Genomic DNA, 21,329 nt, shown 5'->3' with positions numbered 1-21,329 from the left:
ATTTTTGTATTTTTAGTAGAGATGGGGCTTCCCCATGTTAGTCAGGCTGGTCTTGAACCCCTGACCTTGTGATCTGCCCACCTCGGCCTCCCAAAGTGCTCAGATTACAGGCCTGAGCCACCGCACCCGGCCTCTCCACTCTTTTTAGGTGGAGGGGAGTAAGGGTTTCTTGGAATTAGGAGGAACTCCCATGTACCCAACCCATTTGGGTAAATTTCTTCCTTCAGAGTTTTTCAAATCAGCCATCACCATTGTTAAAGGCCTCCCACATGGTAATAATTGTGCTACAGGGTTTTACAAACATGAAGTTTATGTTTGGCTGAATGAACCTCCTTGCTGTGGCACAAGGGGGCCATAGGTGTTTTCACCAATTATGAAGCGGGTTCACTGTGCAATGGCTACCAACTTTTCTGAGTACAATGAGGCCAAATACATTCATAGATAAATTCCATGAAGTGAATTTATTACTTACAAATAGCAAACAAAAGACAACAGAAGTCTAGGATTCAATGTGAACCACTACCACAAGATCAGGAAGGCTACCCAGAGCAGATGGATGGAGTTTTGACTATAAATGCTTCACTTGCACTACAACTGAGGAACCCCAGAAAGAAGCCCACATTGAGTTTTCTCCCAGGATGTGGTTTGCTGAACACAAGCGTTAAAGGCCATATTGTTTCGAGCAGGGACTATAACAGAGCCTGGGCTGTTCTGACCAATGTCACTTGATTATCAGGATATTGCCTTCTCAGCATATCATATAGTAATCTTGAGAACTACCAGTAAGAAAGGGAGGAAAATGGCCCTGCACCCTTAAAACTGAAGGATCAGGATATTTGCTGTGACAGAGGCACAGACAGTAGCGACAGAGTATTCTTGTGAGCCATCTACTAGTTCTCTTAACCGGAGCGTGGCACCAGACCACTTTTCTATTTCCTTTCAATGGAAACTATTTCAGAATTTTTGAATTTCTACATCTATAGAGTTGTGGCACATGATCACTGGCAGTGTAGACTCTCTGCATCGTTAAAGGAAAGAGTTCAGAAGCCCATCAACCCACATTGGAGGAGACCACCTAATCCTCCAGAGAGTGTCACTCCATCTTCCTGGGGTTAGCTCCACATGCAGTAAGGCCACTATAACTAAGGCCGTCAAGACTTGCAGTCCGAAGATGAGACTTTTGACATGCTGATAAGCAGCAGTGATAAGAAAAGCCCACACACTGGTCAGGAATTTTTCAATGAAAGCAGCTGAGACGCTTCTTCATATGCTTCAGTAGGGGCTAATATCAAACTATTTCTTCCCATTTTCTTTACTCAGCAGTGCCTGAACCATGAGGCACCATAGATGTACACCTCATCAGGAGGGTGTATGGTACAGCAGCAAGGGGAGCAGCAGCACAAGAAACAAACAAGGCCACTACTTCTGCTTACATAATAACTATTGTCTTGGAGTGTAAAATAATAATGTTCACATGGCTGCCCTAAGCACACAGAGATGGTGACCAGAGCAGATGCAGGGACTGCAGAGATACAGCCTGATTCTTGCTAATTAGGACTTAAGTGTTGGCTTATGTGCTGTGCTTTTGTGCATTCATAAGCCAGGGCCTCAAAACTGCCTGCTGAGCACAGGCCAAAGGTCATGCTGGGGTGCAGTTAAACATTGATGTCTAGGAGATGAGAGCATTTTAGTGTGGAAGAAGATGACAACACCTGAAGACCACAAAACACTGTGCAGACCAAAGGGAACGCCCATCGTCAGCTCACGGTTCTGACCAAGGTGACTGCTGATGTGTTACTGAACTGTCAGCCCACAGCAGGTAGGTCAAGTTGAGCTGGTGTCCTGCATGAGGACTGATCCATTCCATTCGTGTTGCCAATTGTTTCAATAGCGTCTCATGCACCCCACTGGTGAGGAAGGAATTAGCACCCTATGTTTACTGGCACCGTTAAACACATAACATCTATTACTAAACAGATAAGCCAGACATCAGTTATTAATTACATACAGGAGGATGGTGTAAGCTCCCACAGGCCCAAACAGGGATTAACTTGAGCGCAGAGAGTGGTATAACATTAAAAAAGTGAGGATATTCCTTTTTTTTTTTTTGGACACAGAATCTCGCTCTGTCACCCTTGCTGGAGTGCAGTGGTGTGATCTCGGCGCACTGCAAGCTCCGTCTCCTGGGTAAACTGTATGTACTTAGGAATTAATACCAACTCATTATTAGCAAAAAATAAGTATCTTTACATCAAGAGTAGTTTTTCATTTAATAAAAATAGGTGGGATGTGTATAATGGACAAGGGATAATCAAAATTTGCCAAATGAGGCTAGTAAGACAATCCCAAGAATTCACAATCATTATTCACTGGTCCATTAATCACAGGACAATACATACAAATGAAACTTACCTGACCGGGCGCAGTGGCTCATGCCTGTAATCCCAGCACTTTGGGAGGCCGAGGCGGGCAAATCATGAGGTCAGGAGTTCAAGACCAGCCTAGCCAACATGGTGAAACCCTGTCTCTACTAAAAACACAAAGAATTAGCTGGATGTAGTGGCGTTCACCTGTAGTCCCAGCTACTCGGAAGGCTGAGGCAGGAGAATCGCTTAAACCCAGGGGGCGGAGGTTGCAGTGAGCCGAGATCGCACCACTGCACTCCAGCCTGGGCAACAGAGTGAGACTCCATCTCAAAAAGAAATGATAATGAAATAAAAAAATTAAACTTACCTACATATTAGAAAAACATCCAAATTAAACCATGAATCCAGCACATTATCAAATGAATACACAAAAATTCTACCAACAGACTTAAGAAAATATCATTATCTATGAAATTCAAGTACTACTTCTTAAAGAACATTTACAGAACTCTCACCTCAAGGTTTCCCTGCAAAACAAGGTGAAATGCATACTCAAGACTCTTTAAGAATGGGCCACTGATAAAAACAATATACTTGTAACTTGTGTAACATTTCATAGATTTTTTTCAAGCACTGCACGATAATTAATTTGCATCAGGCTTTCCAAATTAGAAAAGCTTCACTTATAGAACTTCTTTCCAGTGGGAGTTTTCACACGGCTTTTCAAGTAAATGTTAAAACTGAAAATATTCTTGCAGTTTCTAAACTGTTAGAGTTTTAATCCTGTGTACGTTCTTGTATTTACAAGGTCCAGCCAGCTACAGCGTGCATTTTCATATGTCCTTGAGTGGGTATGAGAGAAATGAAACACTCAAACATTCTGGACATTCATAGGGTTTTTCTCAGGAATGAGCTGATGTCTTCAAATGGAACTAATACAACCGAAGGCCTTACCATAAATTTAAATTCAAAAGCCTTTTCTCCACTCCGAGCCCTCCCAAATCTTCAGGAAAATCTGAAGGCTTGACCACGTTTCCTACATTCTTAAGTTTTCTCTGCAGTGTGAGCTCTTTCATGTTTATGAGGGAATGGGAAAGAGTAAATGTTTTACCACATTTCTTACATTCAAGGGGATTTATTTATTTATTATTTTTGAGATGGAGTCTCACTCTGTCGCCAGGCTGGACTGCAGTGGCACAATCTCGGCTCCCTGCAACCTCCGCCTCCTGGGTTCAAGTGATTCTCCTGCCTCAGCCTCCTGAGTAGCTGGGATTACAAGCATATGCTACCACACCCAGCTCTTTTTGTATTTTTAGTAGAGACGAGGTTTCACCATGTTGGCCAGGATGGTCTCGATCTCCTGACCTCGTGATCCGCATGCACAGGGCTTCCCCCCAACCCCCCGTGGCCTTTTATGTCCTTGAAAAAGAACTAAGACAACTGAAATGTGCCACCATGCCCAGCTAATTATTTTCTTTGTTTTTGTTTTGAGACAGAGTCTGCCTCTGTCGCCCAAGCTGGAGCGCAGTGGTGCGATCTCAGCTCACTGCAAGCTCCGCCTCCTGGGTTCACGCCATTCTCCTGCCTCAGCCTCCCAAGTAGCTGGCGTGAGCCACCGGGCCTGGCATTATTTTATTTTTTGTAGAGACGGTTTCACCACGATGCCCAGGTTGTTTCACATTGTTTTAATCCAGGCTGGTTATGAACTCCTGGGCTCAAGCAATACACACACCTTGGCCTCCCAAAGTGCTGGGATTATAGGCTGAGTCACTACACCCAACCTCTATATCATGACTTCTTTAGAGGCGCATAAGGTAACTAGAATGAGAGTGTAGGCTTTACCGCATCTCTTACATTCATAGGGTTTTTCTCCAGTATGAATTCTTTCGTGGAGGTGAAGGGAACTGAGGCGACTGAAGGCTTGGTCACATTGTTTACATTCATAGGGTTTCTCTCCAGTATGAGTACTTCTATGGTTACAAAGGGAACTCAAACGACTAAAGGCTTTGCCACATTGTTTACATTCATAGGGTCTCTCTCCAGTATGAATGCTTCCATGGTCATGAAGGGAAGTGGAACAGCTGAAGGCTTTATCGCATTTGGTACATCTCTCTCCAGTGTGAGTCCTTTCATGCATCTTAAAACAAGAAAATCTGAGTGTTTTCCCACATTCCTTACATTCGTAGGGTTTCTCTCCAGTGTGAGTTCGTCCATGTATTAGACAAGAACTGGAAACAGTGAAAGCTTTACCACATTGTTTACATTTATAGGGTTTTTCTCCTGTGTGAGTTCTCTGATGTCTTTCAACTGAATTGAGAAAATGAAAAGCTTTCCCACATATCGTACATTTATAAGCTGGATTTCCACTGTGCATTATCATGTGTCTTCTAACACCTGGAACAGAAACAAAGAGTTTCCCACACTGTTCACATTTATATTGCTTCTCTCCATATGGTTTGTATCCTGAGTGAGCTAGGATGTGCCTATTAAGGAGGGAATGATGTACAAAGACTTTTCCACAAATACTGCATTCACATTGTTTTAATCCAGTAGAAACGTTCGCATTCAGATCAAGATTTGGAATGTGGCTGACAACTTGTCCATACTGACTACCTTCTTTGCTTTCACGCTGTCTCTGTACCATATGATTTCTGTAAAAAAAATGACAAGCACATTATTATTGGTTGGTTTAATAACTTTCTACTCATTCATAGGTTTTCGACTTACACTGCTACCAATACTAGGGAAAATGCATTTTTGTTTTGTTTTGTTTTTGTTTTTGTGCCATGACTGAATTATTTGAAAGTAAATGGGCTACTACTGAAAACACAGCTACCACCTGCATGGCTATGACCAAAATAGTAACATTCATATACACAATTTTGTAGTACTATTTTCAAGTAAACTGTTTTCCAAACACTGACTGCTACACTGATGTACGTTACATTTTGGGTGAAATTTTTCTAAAAGGAAATGAATTTCAAGTGACTCTTATTTGCTTTGATTGCTTGTTTTTAAATTCATGACATGCTAATATTCCTTCAGAGGACTTTATTTCCTCTCCTCAGTGCAAATTATCTTGTATCTTTCCCAAGTTTTTTGAAGTGATCTTCAATATTCTGGTCTTTCCGTTTTTTCCTAAAATGCAGATGCACAAAATTATCATGAATTATTTCAAACTATAGAAACATTACTAGATTTCATGTCCATTGTACACAGTGCCCATGCCTGATTTATTCACCAAATCATTCCCTTGCCCCATTCCAAATCACAAATAGCACTGATGATAGGGAAATACTTCTGTAATTAAGTGAAATGTGTTGTCATTCTTACCTACAGAAGCCAGGTTCCTGCAGGTTTCCTGCATCACTTCTCTGGAGAGATTCTTCTGAGAAGAATCTAGCAAAGCCCATTCCTGCTGGGTAAAGTTCACAGCCACATCCTCAAAAGCCACGGAGTCCTAGAACATTCCACACATGTGGACAGAAGGATGAGTGAGACTGAGAGCACTGGGAATGTATACTCAATTCATAAGCTGTTTACATGATTCTAAAATTTCCAAGCATTTATTCTATGACTTGATTGTCCCAACTCTTACTCTGTTCACACATACTCCCTCCCACACAGCAGTACTAATGCTAGAATTGAACTATTCAAAAAGGCAACAGCAAAGTAGAAACACCCATCTCATTTGAGAATCCAGGGAGTAAGATTACGATATGCTGCTAGGAGTTACCTTTTAACTTCACTTTGTACATTTCTAGTATCTGTCATACTAAAGTCCTACCTGATGTGCATAAGTGAGTTAATATTATCAGTCCTGAGACTACTTTTTCTTAAAAATACCTGTTCGCAAAGTTCAATCTTTGTTTGTATTAGGAACTTACATTTTGAAAGGGATTCCACCAACCCAAGTAATAAGAATGACTCACTGCATCTAAATGGCTTATGCAGTATATTTTCCAAAACTTCTTCTGCTGAAAGTCTATTATTTTGTGTCACTGCAGTGGTGCTTAGGGAACCAGACACAGAAACACAGTCTGAACACTAAGTGTTCAATGAATTTCCCTGGTAGACAATATTTTACATGTGCTGTCACTTGTTAACTGTGGAAGTGAACCCATTCCACGTGATTACACCAAGAGAGAATAGGCTTATTAAATTTAATTGAGTAGTAAATAAAACCAATAATTGATATTTAATAATACTAATACAACAATTTTTCAAATTTCTGTTGCACAATATCAAGGCAGAAAGGAATAAGAGGAAATAGGACACATGCTTTTTAAAATGACATTAATGTCACCACTTCCAGATGCTATTCCTACGAAACCACATAAATTCCCAAATCAGGTGGTTTTAGGCAAGAAAAGCTACTCTTTCATATGTAGTAAAAATGACCAATGTCTAATCATTTTTAGTCACCTAAAAAAAGAGTGATGGCTTGTCTAACATACTTTTAAGATTTTCAAACAAAAATATTCAGGACAGCACAGTGTTAGCAGAGAGATGAGCAAGCAGACCAAAGGAAAAAAAAGTCTTAATGACCCAGCATCTATATGGAAAGTTGAGGAATGATAGAGTAGGCACTATAGAATAGAAAAAGAAATTACATGCACTTTAAAATATGAGGCAAACCAGGCTGGCATCTACTTGAGAAAACGTATTGCATTCTTCTCTATCCCATGAACAATAATCATCTTATTATATATTCAAATACAAAAGATAAAACCAGAATACTTTCAGAAGTCACAGGAAGATTTTTTTTTAACGAAGGATTAGGCACAATTTTTTTTATGTAAGAAAGAAGTGATAAAGGAACATACAAACTCAAACATATTAAAATTTAGGGAATAAAAAGAAAATAGAGTGGGCCAGGCGTCGTAGCTCACGCCTATAATCCCAGCACCTTGGGAGGCTGAGGCAGGGGATCACCTGAGGTCAAGAGGTTGAGACCAGCCTGGCCAACACGGCAAAAATCCCGTCTTTTTGTTGTTTGTTTATTTGTTTTTGAGACGGAGTCTCGCATTGTCCCTTGGGCTGGGCTGCAGTGGCAAGATCTTGGCTCACTGCAACCTCCACCTCCCGGGTTCAAGCAATTCTCTTGCCTCAGCCTCCCGAGTAGCTGGGATTACAGGTGCCTGCCACCACGCTCAGCTAATTTTTTCGTATTTTTAGTAGAGACAGGGTTTCACCATGTTGGCCAGGCTGCTCTGGAACTCCTGACCTCGTGATCCGACCACCTTGGCCTCCCAAAGGGCTGGGATTACAGGCATAAGCCACCGTGCCAGGCCTAAAACCCGGTGTTTACTAAAAATATGAAAATTAGCTGGGTGTGGTGGTGGGTGCCTATAATCCCAGTTACTCAGGAGGCTGACACAGGAGAATCACTTGAACTCGGGAGGCGGAGGTTGCAGTAAGCAGAGATGGCGCCACTGCACTCCAGCCGGGCTACAGAGCAAGACAGCATCTCCAAAAAACAAAAAACAACACTCAGACACCCAGATAAGAGGATACACATGTGTCCACTGTCATAAATTCTTCACCAAGCTACAAGAGGGGAACTGACATTTTGGTAAATCTTTATAAATCATCAATTTATCTATCACACTTTTATTTAACCAGTAGCATTTACAAAGCTAAGTCCTACAATTCCATTTGAAATTACCCTTAAAAAGAACAGACCTTTAAAACTTACTACACTCACTCTGGGGAAGAAATAAATACGAATTTTTAGCAAATGAAATACATCATTTTACCTTGCCTCTTTGGAAATAGTATTTTTATCTTTCAAGCTCTACTGACAAAATGTATCTTACAGTCAGTGAAAACCTGAAACTCAAATAAGCGGACAAGCCTTTTCAAGGTAACAAACTCAGGAACAGGCAGTGCTGACTCCAACACAGATCTTTCTAAGTGTCACGGCAGGCCATTCTATCCCTCGGGACACCCATCCTGTTCAGTAAAGTACTCAGTGACCACCTAGGAGGCACTGGCACTGCTCTTTGTCCTCCTGTGGGCCTTAAGTGCATTTTAATATTCAGGTTCTTGCACATCCTCTCTGGGGTGGGTTTTCTTTGTCCTTTGGGACGGTTTTTCTCTCTTCACAAGTCTGAGACAAGCTAGAGAGCAGAAATCATTTCTGCCTTTTCCTCTCAATATCAGCATCCAATTGGCAAACCATCAATGTGTCTTCGAGGAATAATAACTCGGGCTGGAGGAATAATTTTAATGACCTTTCATGACATTACATTGTATTGTCCATTAATTTTAATGTCCTAAAATTTTAATGACCCTAAGGAATCACCATTTTAGATGAAACTATACCAGGAGATTCCTCTAAGGCCAAGAGCATCCAGCTGCTCCCCTGAGAGACTCTACCCCCTACCTCAGGCTGTCCTTGGGGATGAGATGACCCCAGGGCTGATACTCACTAGACCCTCCAATAGACATGGCCACTGTGGATATCCTGGGTCATCCCCAGACAGTTCTAAAATGCCAGGACTAGGAAAAGACAGGAGAGTGGCTGAGGACACAACACCCTGTCAAGTTTTCACGGGGGACCTCAACCTAAAGACATTTTGGTAATATGTACACTTAGGAAAGATGAAAAGAAGAGAGGCACAAAGATTTTTTTTACAGTAGAGTGTCAGATGATTTATTCTCCGCTTTCCTCTCATGTAAAATGTTTGGAAACAGAAAAATATTTTGGCCAAGGTGCCTCACGCCTGTAATCCCGGCGCTTTAGGAGGCCGAGGAGGGTGATCAATTAAGGTCAGGAGTTCGAAACCAGCCTAGCCAACATGGCGAAACCCTGTCTCTACTAAACATACAAAAATTAGCTGGACGTGGTGGTGGCGCCTATAAGCCCAGCTACTTGGGAGGCTGAGGCAGGAGAATCGCTTGAACCCGGGAGTCAGAGGTTGCAGTGAGCTGAGACCGCATCATTGCACTCCAGCCTGGCGACAGGGTGAGACTCCGTCTCAAAAAAAAAAAAGAAAAAAGAAAAAAAATATATATATATATATGTGGGTATATGTGTATATATATGTATATATATGTGTGTGTATATATATGTATGGTTTGCTTCCTCATTCACCTTATCAAAGCCTCTCATTTACGCCCCTCCCGTGAACCCCACACCACAAACCATGACTGCCGTACCCGTTTATGAATCGCGTTTGCTCAAACACGCCGTTTAACGTTTTAACAAAGCCTCAGGTTAATTTTAGGGGGAGAAAGGTGGGACCGGAAGCTCCATGAACCACAGCTCCTCCCACGCTGGAACCACGCACACCGAGTCGGGCTCTCCCGGATCACCCTCCCGTGGTCACCGCACTACCTGGGTGGGGGGGCGCGGGGTTCCCGAGAGGGCTCCGGCCGGCGGAAGTGGCGCCCGCAGGTACAGACAGGACGCAGGGGCCCCGCTGCCCGCCCCGCCCGGCCCTGCACAGAGGGGAACTGAGGCCCGGCTGCGCCCGGCGACTTGGCCCGCAGGGCAGGTTCCGCAGCCCATGGCTGGTTCCAGCAGGTTTCACCCAGCCCTCTTCCCCACTTCCGGAAGCCAGGCGCAGTCCACTCACGGTTCCTCGGCTTCCCGGGTGTCCCGGCGTCAGCTAGGGATGTCCCAACACCCGCAGGTCACAGGGTGGCCGAGGCTGCTGCAGAGCCACCGGGGCTCCCAGAGCCAGGAAGTAGCAGCGGAGACTCACAGAAAGAGCCTACGGTGGCGAAGGCGAGACAAAGCGCCCGCCAGCCGGATCCCGGAAGCCGCCCTCTCCTTTCCGGCGGCACGCCTGATTGACAGGTCCCCACCCCAGCGCCCCTGATTGTATGGGGCTTCCGGCCCCGCCCCCTCAGGCCCTGAGTGACAGGAGATTGCGATCTCACGTGAGGCTGGATGTGGCCAGAATGACCGGTTTGGCCTAGCGGTTTATAGGGGGTGCGTCCTTCCTGCGCTGGGATCTGACCACTCAAGGAGCACATTCGCATTTAACCTTGTATACAAGATTATAGCTATTTTGCGTAATAAGATATAAAATTGCAAGCAATATAATGGCAATTCTGTAACTGCTCAGTGGGTTCACTTTGCCCGCTACCTAGACAGAGCCGATTTCTCAAGACGGGGGGAATAGCAATAGAGAAGGAGTAATTCACGCAGAGTCGGCTGTGCGGGAGACCGGAGATTTGATTTTTATTTTATTTTATTTTATTTTATTATTTCTGAAACAGAGTCTTGCTCTGTCGCCCAGGCTGGAGTGCAGCCTCGGAGTTTTATGATTATTCAAATCAGTCTCCCTGAGCATTTGGGGATAAGAGTATTTAGAAAGTTTATTTTGCCAAGGTTGGGGATGCTTGTGCATGACACAGCCTCAGGATGTCCTGATGACAGTTGCCCAAGGTGGTCAGAGCACAGCTTGGTTTTGTTGGAGGTAAATGTTCGGTGACGCAAAGTGAAACCAGCACTCAAGCAAAAGTTTTCTCAGCAACGCAATTTACCTCTGTGGAAGCGTGCTGCTCGCATCAATCACAATCGCAAGAGCACACGGAACAAAGAAAAGCAGGGGTTTTTATTCCTAATGCAATCCTTACCTCTGGCATGGGCTGGGGCCAGACCTCAAGATCTACACTGACCCCGTTGGCTATTTGTGAACACTTTCCCAAATAAGGAAGGGGGAAGAGAGTCATGAGTTACAATGGTGGGACGTGTGGTTTGGAAGGGAGAAATGGGTGCAGAGCAGGTAACCAAGGGAACAGATGTGAGTTATTGATTAGAACTGACAGGGGGAAGGTTGTTTACAGTAACTAAGGGCAAGGAGGCATGGAGAACAAGAAAGTTGAGGCCGGGCGCGGTGGCTCACGCCTGTAATCCCAGCACTTTGGGAGGCCGGGGCGGGCGGATCACAAGGTCAGGAGATCGAGACCACGGTGAAACCCCGTCTCTACTAAAAATACAAAAAATTAGCCGGGCGCGGTTGTGGGCGCCTGTAGTCCCAGCTACTCGGGAGGCTGAGGCAGGAGAATGGCGTGAACCCGGGAGGCGGAGCTTGCAGTGAGCCGAGATCGCGCCACTGCACTCCAGCCTGGGCGACAGAGCGAGACTCCGTCTCAAAAAAAAAAAAAAAAAAGAAAGAAAGAAAGTTGAGTTCGAGAACAAAACACAAGAACGTTAACATGCCGAACCTCGGAAAAGAAACTGACTGTATCTGACGGTTTTACACATTTTAGGGAGACAGGAGACATCAATCAACATATGTAAGATGAACACTGGTTTGATCCGGTACAACCTGAAGCAAAAGTGAGTCAACTCGAAGCCAGGAGGGGGCTTCCAGGTCACAGGCAGGTGAGAGAGGAACGGTTGCATTCTTCTGAGTTTCTGATGAGCCTTTCCAAAGGAGGCAATAAGATATGCATTCTTCTCAGCGAGCAGCGGATGACTTCGAATAGAAAAGGAGGCAGGTTTGCCCTAAGCAGTTCCCAGATTGATTTTTCCCTTTATCTTAGTGATTTGGGGGGCCCAAAATATTTTCCTTTCCAATTTTCCCCTTTTGTTTTAAAAATATTTTGGAGAAAGCATTTTAGAAGAAAATCAGTCTCTGGTGGCAGGTTTTGTCTGACTTCTCATGGAGTAGCTGAGATTACAGGCGAGCGACACCACACCTCGCTAATTTTTTTTTTTTTTTTTTTTTTTTTTTTTTTTTGTGGTAGAAACGGGGGTCTCCCTCGGTTGCCCAGGCTGTCTCTGGTGCCCAACGCAGGGCTCCCCGTAATCTCTACAAATAATCCAGTGAAGGAACACCAGAGCGTGGAAAGCTGAGGACGACCGACAAAGGACTCCCGAGTAGGTTTTCACTTCAAGCTCTAGGGTAAGGAGGGCGCTCGGGGAATTCCAGGGAAACCTCGGGAAAATGTGGGTCGAGCTGAGAGTAAGTTCGCTAATTACTTAAGCCTTGTGCAGCAGTTACTGCGCCGCGGAGGGGTAATTGTCAGCACCCAAAATCTCACATCTTTGTTCCGCCTGGTAGACAAGTATTCTCCTTGGTTCCCGGAATATGGAATCATGAATGTAGAAGATTGGGACAAGGTGGGATCAGACTTAAAACGAGCACAACAAGAGGGCAGCGATATTCCCGTCTCTGCTTGGCCTGTGTGGTCGGCAATTAAAACAGCCCTGGAGCCCTTCCACGCTGAGGAGAAGGAGGATTTTCAGGATGACATAGGAAAGTTGAATAATCAGGAGTCTAATTATCAGCAAAGTGAACCATGACAGTCTCCTTTAAAAAAGGGCGAGAAACGGGAAGGTATGTATGCTAATCTCCAGAGACTTATAAAAGAAACTGTGCCACCTACTGCGCCTCTAGGGGAAGGTCTGGAATGGCCACCCCCAGGCCAGCCTCGTGAATACTTGGAAGGGGAGCCTGAGACCCGCACCTTGCCGCTCCTATTGTTGCAGGCCCCGCCAGTAACTATGGCCAAGGGAAGCTTCAGGCTTGTCCAACAGCCAATTAGGATGAGGGAATGATCTAGGCTTGCCCACCTGTTAATTATGGTAGAGGAGTGCTGCGAGCGGGTCCAAATACAAATATGGCACAGGGACAATCCAGGCATCCATTCGCCAGGCACAAGAAATGGGGGATTTGAATGCTTGGCAGTTTCTGGTAATTATTTCACCAGCTGAGGAGGCCAGAGAACTTACTCAAGCATGCTGGGAGCCATTTCCTTTTAAAATATTAAAAGACTTAAAGCAAGCAATTGGACAATATGGGCCAAATTCCCCTTATGTTCATTCCTTGCTACAATGTGTGGCTTATAACAGACGCTGAATACCTATGGATTGGGAGGCACTAGCCCTTCCACTTTCCACCATGAGGTGAAAAAGACTGAGACTCCACCAGATGCAACTGCCCAATCTCAGACATTCCAGCCACCAATATTGTGAGCCAAAAGGACCTTTTTTACTTATAAATTACCCAGCCTTAGGTATTCTGTTACAGAAGCACAAAACAGACTAAGACACAAATGTAGGAAAAAACTCACTGAAGGTGTAGGGAAAATGTGTTGACCTAAGTCACTTTGAAAATGAATAGAATCCGTATGCAGAAGGCAAATGAACTATACTTCATCACTGGATTCCATTTTATAAAGTTCTTTCCAACAGAAGCAATTGTGAACAATTGTAAAACCACAGTATCTGTATCTGGAATAAAGCAATGACTTACATAAGTCACAGATGGTAGGAACCAGGTTTCTCACTGTTGAAGTGGGAGGTTACAAATTAGCACGGGGAGAAGGCTAGAATGATTCATGTGCTATTGAACGTAAACTTATGTTTAGTTTAATATAGATACACACAGTTCTACATAGAAAACTTTATAATTAGGTGTGTATAGGTAGGTTAGACACACACATATACTTCCTAGCATTGCTAATGAAGAACAAGTGCTATTCAACAATGTGCTCATTTGGCAGCCAGATGTAAGTTTTCCTACCATTCTGAAAGGAATGAGGCTCTTTGAAGAAATGTCTGATACTAGAACTAGGACAGTAAATATAGGAGTCGGGATAATCTTGAAGTATCAGAAAGTAAGTAAGTACTAAAAAAAATTAAAATATATCAAAGAAAAATAATAGCCAATAAAAACAGCTACTGATGGCCAACACAGGAATGAATTGTAGTGTTGAATAATAATTAAAGCTGAAAGTAATTATCTAGGTGTCTGTATTTGTATACACACGTGAATAAGAAAACAGAGTTGCATAGAAATCTCCTTTGCAAAAGAATTCCAAGTAATTGATGTAGACACTCAGCCATCAATAATGTGGAGCCAACTCCTCACTCCGTAAGTGTGGGCTCTGCACAGTGACTTGCTCCAAAAGAACACATGCAGTATGGGCAAGGAGGAAAAATAACTTCACAGTGGAGAAACCTGACAAACAGTAGCTCTTCCAAATGATTCAAGTGAACATAAAAGGTGACAGTTCACCTTGAGAACATGCAGTGACAATGGGGGACATTCTACAAAATTCCTGACCAATCCTCCCCAGTACTATCAAGGTCATCACGACATGGAAAGCCTGACACACTGTCACAGCCAGGAAGAGCCCACAGGGACGTGATGACCACATGTCATGCGTGATCCTGGATGGGATCCTGGGTCAGAGTAAGACAGAACCAAGGGCATCCAAATGAAATATGAACTTTAGTTAATAATAGTCTATCAGTATTGGTTCATTAACTATGACAAATTATGTAAGATATTAATAAGCCATGTGAGACACACTGATAGAAGATGTTAATAAGAGATGAAACTAGGTTGCAGCTACATGGGAAATCTCTGCATTTTTGGGGGGGGGCAATTTCTAAGTAAAAAAAATGATGTAAAATAAAACTTTATGGAAAACAGTTATATTTTTTGAATACTTCTTTGTTTAATTATTTATACCACGAATGACTAGTAATTGACACTGTTAACTAGTCCTGTTTTTTTAAATAAGAGCATTTATGACACAAAATATTAAACAGTGCAGATTGATATATAAATCAAAACAAATGCTCTTTACATGTTTTCTGTTAGAGTAGTCACACATATGTGTAAACTTAATTATCATATTTTTTTCTTGTGCTGTAGTTGTCTCCTGGTTCATTCTCTAAAATGCTGTTCGCCTTAGACCAGGAAAAAAAAACCTTACAGACTCTGTTTCAATTCATGGCTAAATATTTTCAAAACAGTGACTTTGTAAAAATATGTTCCAATGGAAAATTGATTCATTGTGATGGGATCACTTATTCCAAAGACTTCTTGTCTTTATTTCATGTCCATGGCTACCTTTTAGCCATAATACAACAGAATCAAATATTAGCCACTGGGAAAAAATATTCAAAGAAAGAAAGTACGTGAAGAGAACTTATGACCATGATGATTCAATGTTTTACCACAATGCTTTCTAAAACACAAGAGTGTAAAAGGATATTCAAAGTCAATTTCCTCAGTGAGGCTTTGCAGAAAATGAGGAAACTAGAGAAACAAAAATGGCAGGACATTCTACAGGTGATTTTAGATGTTGCTATGTTTTACGGGAAAAAAATACTTTTATCTTTTAAAGAATCAGAAAGAATTATTGGAAACCCAAACTCTGGAATGTTTGCAAATTTAGTTGAGCTTCTGTGTAATTATGTTTATATAGCTAGCCACAAAGTTGATGATTTTTTAAAAATCTGTGCCTTATTTGTGTAATAAAATACACAATGAATAATTAAGGCTCATAGGAAAACATGTTAGACCTTGTGAAAGGAAAATCAATGTTGGGGACCCAAAATCACTAAACTAAAGGGAAAAGTCAAGCTGGGAACTGCTGAGGGGAAATCTGCCTCCCATTCTATCCAAACTTACCCATCTGCTCACCAAGAGAAATGCATATCTGATTTCCTCATTTGAAGAGAGTAATCAGCAATGCAAAAGGATGAAACCATTTGTCTCTTACCTACCTATGATCTGGAAGCCCTCTGTCTGGCCTTCTCAAATTTCTGGACTGAACCAATGTACATCTTACACATATTGATTGATGTCTCATATCTCCCTAAAATGTATACAACCAAGCTGAGCCCCTGCCACCTTGAGCTGTCTCAGATTTTCAGGGTTCACACATGTAATGTAGGATGTCAATGTTCATAAAAGAGATATTGTTCTATCTACTATTACAAATTTATGCTGCCAATTAACCTTAGACTTTCTCAACAAAATAAAAAATGTTGATGAGGTACAAATAATATATTTAAACTTAAATAATGTTGCAAGTTTTAATATGGCTACTTTTCAATTTTTCAATACTATTTTTTACTACTTTAACACTGTAAGAAAAATTAGTAATTAAAATATGAATAAAAGTGTTTACAGCGGGGTGCACATGTTTCCTCGAGCCTCTGCCCATCCCCAGCTTTCATCCCAACTGTCCTGATGGTGGCTCTAAGCATTGCTCCTTTCTCTGTACCAAGATCTCTCCCCAGAAACAAACCCAAATCTTACCATATGTTATGGCATGCTGTGATGATGAACAGCGACGAGCAGCCAAAGCCTCAAGGCAGGGAGGCTTTTGTAAAGCAAGACTTGTAGAATGTAACATGTGAAAGTAAAGCCCATAGCAGAGCTCCCTCCTCAGCACACGGGGAGCAGACAGGAAGCTTTTGCCTCACCTTCCTCAATAGCCTGCAGCCACATCTCCCCAGGTCAGTCTTAAGGACAACAAAACTCTGGTCTTCAAGGTGGACACGCTACTAGGTGCTCCAAAGCCATGGTGCCTCACTCTCAGGTGGGTCCCGAGGAGAACAAAGCTCTGGTTCTAATTCTAACCCTAACCCTGTCCCAGGACTTTGACCCTGAACCTAAACCCTGATCCCTACCCTGATCCCTAATTCTGATCCTTACTTTGACCCTAACTTTGATCTTGACCCTGACCATGACCCCACCTCAAACCATACTTCTGGCCCTGACTCTGAGCATAATCCCTGTTATTATGTTTACAATCTATCTCAAGTCTTACCCTCTAGTGGTAAATAGCTGTACCCAAATGCACTTTTAAATTATTTAACTTCTTTTCCTTGAATTCTCTAAGGACATCCTAAAGGAAATGTCATTATGTATTTTGTAGTCCCTCTGAGTGGCATGGCTTCAGATAAGTTCTAATACTTTGCAAGACATAAAAGGTTTGGAGAGTGACAGCACTGGGCTGTTTGGGATGCATGTTGGCATTCATGATAGTCATTGGTGCTGTTCTCCAAATATTTTCAGTTCACTTTTTATGAATGCATTCTTACTGTTCCATCCCACCTACTTAAATTTTCACATGGCCACATGACTGTATTTTTTTCTTTGCCAATGGAGGTGAGAAGAAAATAACATGTGACTTTTTCAGGAGAAATTTCCAAGAAACAGAGTTCTATTCCACATGCTTTTCTCTCTTTTCTGTAGCAATGAGGATCTTATAGACGGTCCCTCCTTCCGTCTGGATTCCTGTGTTAGGATGATACAGCACAGAGCTACCTCTCACCTGACCCATGATGAGATGTATATAAATGAGGAAGAAGATTTTTGAGCCACTGAAATTTGGAGGTTGTCTGTCACCACAGTTTAACCTAGCTCCCATTGACTGATGCAAGGCTGAAGAATGAGTCCAAACTGGATCTGGACAAGACATGTGAAGAGCACTCCAGGTTGAGTAAAATTCAAGTGTTTTCTCAAGATAACAGTGAGCACGACATGTTATTGGGTGGGTGTGGGATAAATAAGGTATATCAGGTGAGAATAATGAGAAACTCAACTTTAAAAGATGGTGCTGATTTGGACTGTGGAGAGATTCAAATGCCCTGCTTAGCATTTGAGATTGTGATGGTTGAACAAACTAATTAAAGGCCCTAAATGAAGACTTGGGATAAATATCTGAGGGTGTCTAATATCCCAATTTTTCATCCTAGAATCGGCAGAGTCCTTGACCCCATTCTAGTGAGACTTCCAAAAGAAAAAAGACCTACATTTCTTCAACAACCCACATTGAGAGACTTTCCTGCACTTTTGACCTGTGGCTAACACTCCTCACCTTTCATTCTGTCATCAGCATTTTGGGGAAACATCTTTAACTCTCTATGATTTACAGGTTATTAAGTGGCCTTTATATTTCCCTCCAGAGGTGGAAAGGACTAATGATGATGGTGTCTGAGCTCACAGCAGCAAGCAGGCATGTGTGCTCAGCAGTCACGTGGCTCATCTGCTAGGAGCTTACTAAATACATATTCTACAACGTTGCTTAACACAAGGGGAGACGCTCCTGACTCAGAGGGTTTAATTGCTTGCCTACTTCTTTTTCTGCGCTCTTGGGCTCCTAAAATGAAAAGAACCCTGGGGTTATAAAATGAGTCAAAGGGGTGCCAGCCGTATCACAGCAAAATAGATTCCTAAAAAATCCCTGGCCTAAGATGACAGCCTTGGCTGGATAAGTTTGAATGTGCTGATAGCGCACATGAGAGAGTGAAGGTGGTTGAAATGTTCATATTAAAGAATTTCCACCCAGATTGCAAGAAAAGAGAGAGGAATGGAGATGGCAGCATGAGTCCCTACAATAAAAGCAGATGTTTTGAGATCACTTATATCTGTTCTGACAAAAATTAAAGACAGAAACCAAAGTTTAGCCTGAGGCTAAAATTAATTGGGCAATAAGCCAGAGGCACATATGACATAGACAGATTTAAACATTTCTCCCTTATATTAATAGAAATACTAAACTTACAAATAAATTGATTCCAAATAAAACAAATATTCAAAAAATTTGATGAATAAACACTGGGATCTACAGTAGTATTTGAAGGAGATCTCACAAACAGATTTGGTTTTTGAAGGTTAGAACTGATGGTCTAGAGAATTCATTGCATTCCAGAGAGAGAAAGGAAGAATTTCTTGGGTTCCTTCAGGAATGAGTCTAGCTTTGCCTCATCTTTGTTTGAACTATGGATACGGCGAAGAAAACATGATGATTTCACCAATTTAAGGTGCAAAAAGTCACTGGGTTCTCTAAGAAGCCTGGGATTCTTCTGCTGGAAAAATAAGTTTGTTGAGAAAAAATGAGTTGAGGAGGCTGTTACTGAAGTGAAGCAGAATTGTTTTTACATAATCTGCTCATTACCCACTCTGTAGTGTGGATAAAAATTATTCAAGCAAAAGTCCTCTTACTGTTCCTGGAATGCAGTGGATAGAGAACCGATTAGTTTTTTCCCCTCAGAACACAACCACAAGAAACATTCTACCTCAGATGAGATATTGCCTAATTATTTTCAAAAGACAGTGAAAAATGATGGATGTAAATGTTTGCTACAAAATAAATACATGCTAGAAACAGAAGCATCTGGGTCACAGTTATATTAGAGCTACCTGTGTTCCCCTGTCACTGAGATTAAAACAAAAATGTCCAATACAATCATTCACAGCATGGGAGAGGGGAAGGTGAAGGATGGAAAGGCCGGTCATAAAAGGATCAGAATTTCAGTCCATAAGGAAGTGGCTTTGTGCATTGTCTGTTGCTGTGTGCAAGGTGAAGGCTGGGGCAAGAAAACGTGCAGTAACAAGGGCTCCTTTGTCCATCTCACCTCTCTAGATACCAGGTTGCAGACATGTTGCATTTTAATTGAAAGGTTGATATAATTTTTTTAAAAGAACACTTGCAGTGTTTGAAGTGACAAAGGCTGCTGTGACAAAAAAGCAGGGAAAGGGATTTTGTTTTAAAGCAAACAACAACAACAAAAACCCCACAAAAAAGCAAACAACAAATAAACAAAAAACAGAGGAGGAAGTTGGCTGTGACTACTTCCAGGAAGGGACTCAAAGAGGCAATTGGAAATTTTATTCGCTTTGCAACTGTGGGTTTTCCAGCCTGCTTCCTTTCTAAAGTATATTACTTTGTTTTTGGTTCATGAAGTTATCCCTTTCTGTTTTCTGGAACAGCTATGTATTTTCTTTATCTATCGTCTATCTACCTGCCTATCATCTATCTATTTACTATCTATCTTTTCTACCTTTCACTATCAAGAGCTTGGGTCAAGCAGGATAGAATTGCAGTGTATGTTCACTCTACCATTTAAAACAAGAACTCTCGTAGGCATTCTCCATCATATCACAAACCTGAGCTTTCTAAAACAGGGTGTGGCAAACTACCATGCATGGGCCATGTCTGACGCAGTCTGCATTTGTAAGTAAAGTTGTACTGGGACATAGCCACATATATGTGTTATATGACATCTCTGGCTGTTTTCATGGTACAATGGAAGAGCTAAATCATTAACAGAGAGACCATATGGCTTGGAAAACTTAAAATGTTTAACATTTAGCCCTTTGCAGAAAATATTTTCTGACTCTTGTTTTAAAAGTTCTTTGTTTAGAATGCTACCTATTGCCTTCTGGATAGAATCACAACTCTTTACCACAATAGACACAGCTTGAACCCTGCTTCTATATCCAGCCTCATCTATTATTTCCGCTTCTCCTTATTTTCCTAGTGGCCATGCTGATGGATTGTCAGCTTCCCAGATGTGCAAGAATCTCTCGTCCCTTCCTGACATTCTCATGCTCTCCCTCTGACTCTAGAGAACTTTCTGTCCCATCTCTCATGACAAATCCCTTCTTCAGCCCCTTTGCTCCTTCCTTAAGGATATCCGTTTGGCTCTATTTGGGGTGACATGCTCCTTCTGCATCTCCCAGAGCCATCCTGTGTGTGTCAGCTACTGCATTTCTTTGCATCTCTGTGTCATATATCACCAAATCTGCCTAAGCTTTCATGAGTCACTGCATGACAACTTCAGACTCCACCAGCATTGTCCCCACTAACCACCAGGCTTAGACATTTGTCCAGTATGCTCAGGGTTGTGGGGTAGTAGCAGTAACCAGCCGGGGAGCATCATCTCTTACACCAGAATCAAATCTGTAGATCTCTGCCATTCATAAGTATTTGGAGTTTAAAATTAGCATAAAGATTTTCCTTAAAATAAGAACAAATGGCTTGAATACGCTTTTGAAACGTATGATTTTTCCTCTGGTTCATTTCGGTGTTCAGTATTCAGACATGAATCTAAACACAACTCTGCTCTTAGTAGCTGTGTGACCCTGGGAAAGTCGCTCAATCTCCCTCTGCTAAATTGTGTTGTGTGAATAATGAGAAGAGAGTTGTTATTTGTATTTAGTGAATAATAACAAACAAAAAGCATTTAGCTTTCTGGAACCTGGCATGTAGATCCTCATGAAATACCAGCTCTGTTGATAAAACTAGATGAAAAGGAGCTTTCAAAGTCAACAACAACATCATGCAGTGAAGGACATAGATGAGAAGCTGCTGCTGCAGCCTGGAGCTCCTGGGGGCCCGTTTTGTCCGTGATTTAGCAGGAATGCACTACCTTTCCATGAGGAGACACTGCCCACAGAAACCAAG

At 42.2% G+C, this 21,329-nt stretch overlaps 1 protein-coding gene across 2 annotated transcripts in view; it reads right to left on the bottom strand.

The window, feature by feature from the left end:
• Nucleotides 1-10,151, bottom strand: part of LOC139355524 (zinc finger protein 669-like) — a 135,276-nt gene extending 125,125 nt beyond the window's left edge. The window contains exons 1-3 of one of the 2 annotated variants that reach the window (XR_011606303.1): nt 9,950-10,151; nt 5,700-5,826; nt 4,221-5,017 (exon numbers count right to left, since the gene is read on the bottom strand). Coding sequence is in view for 1 of the 2 variants with exons in the window: in XM_071067329.1 (XP_070923430.1) it covers nt 4,150-5,017; nt 5,700-5,779 (948 nt within the window). In the remaining variant the exon portion in view is untranslated. Of the gene's footprint in view, nt 1-442; nt 5,018-5,699; nt 5,827-9,949 lie in introns of those variants that run through there. The other variant, XM_071067329.1, reaches the window with a different exon arrangement.
• Nucleotides 10,152-21,329: the final 11,178 nt, after the last annotated feature.

This window comes from Macaca nemestrina, chromosome 7 (assembly GCF_043159975.1).
Source record: "Macaca nemestrina isolate mMacNem1 chromosome 7, mMacNem.hap1, whole genome shotgun sequence".
In the NCBI taxonomy this organism is placed as follows: domain Eukaryota; kingdom Metazoa; phylum Chordata; class Mammalia; order Primates; family Cercopithecidae; genus Macaca; species Macaca nemestrina.
Note: the sequence above shows the minus strand (reverse complement) of the source record. Positions and strands in the feature narration are given on the sequence as shown.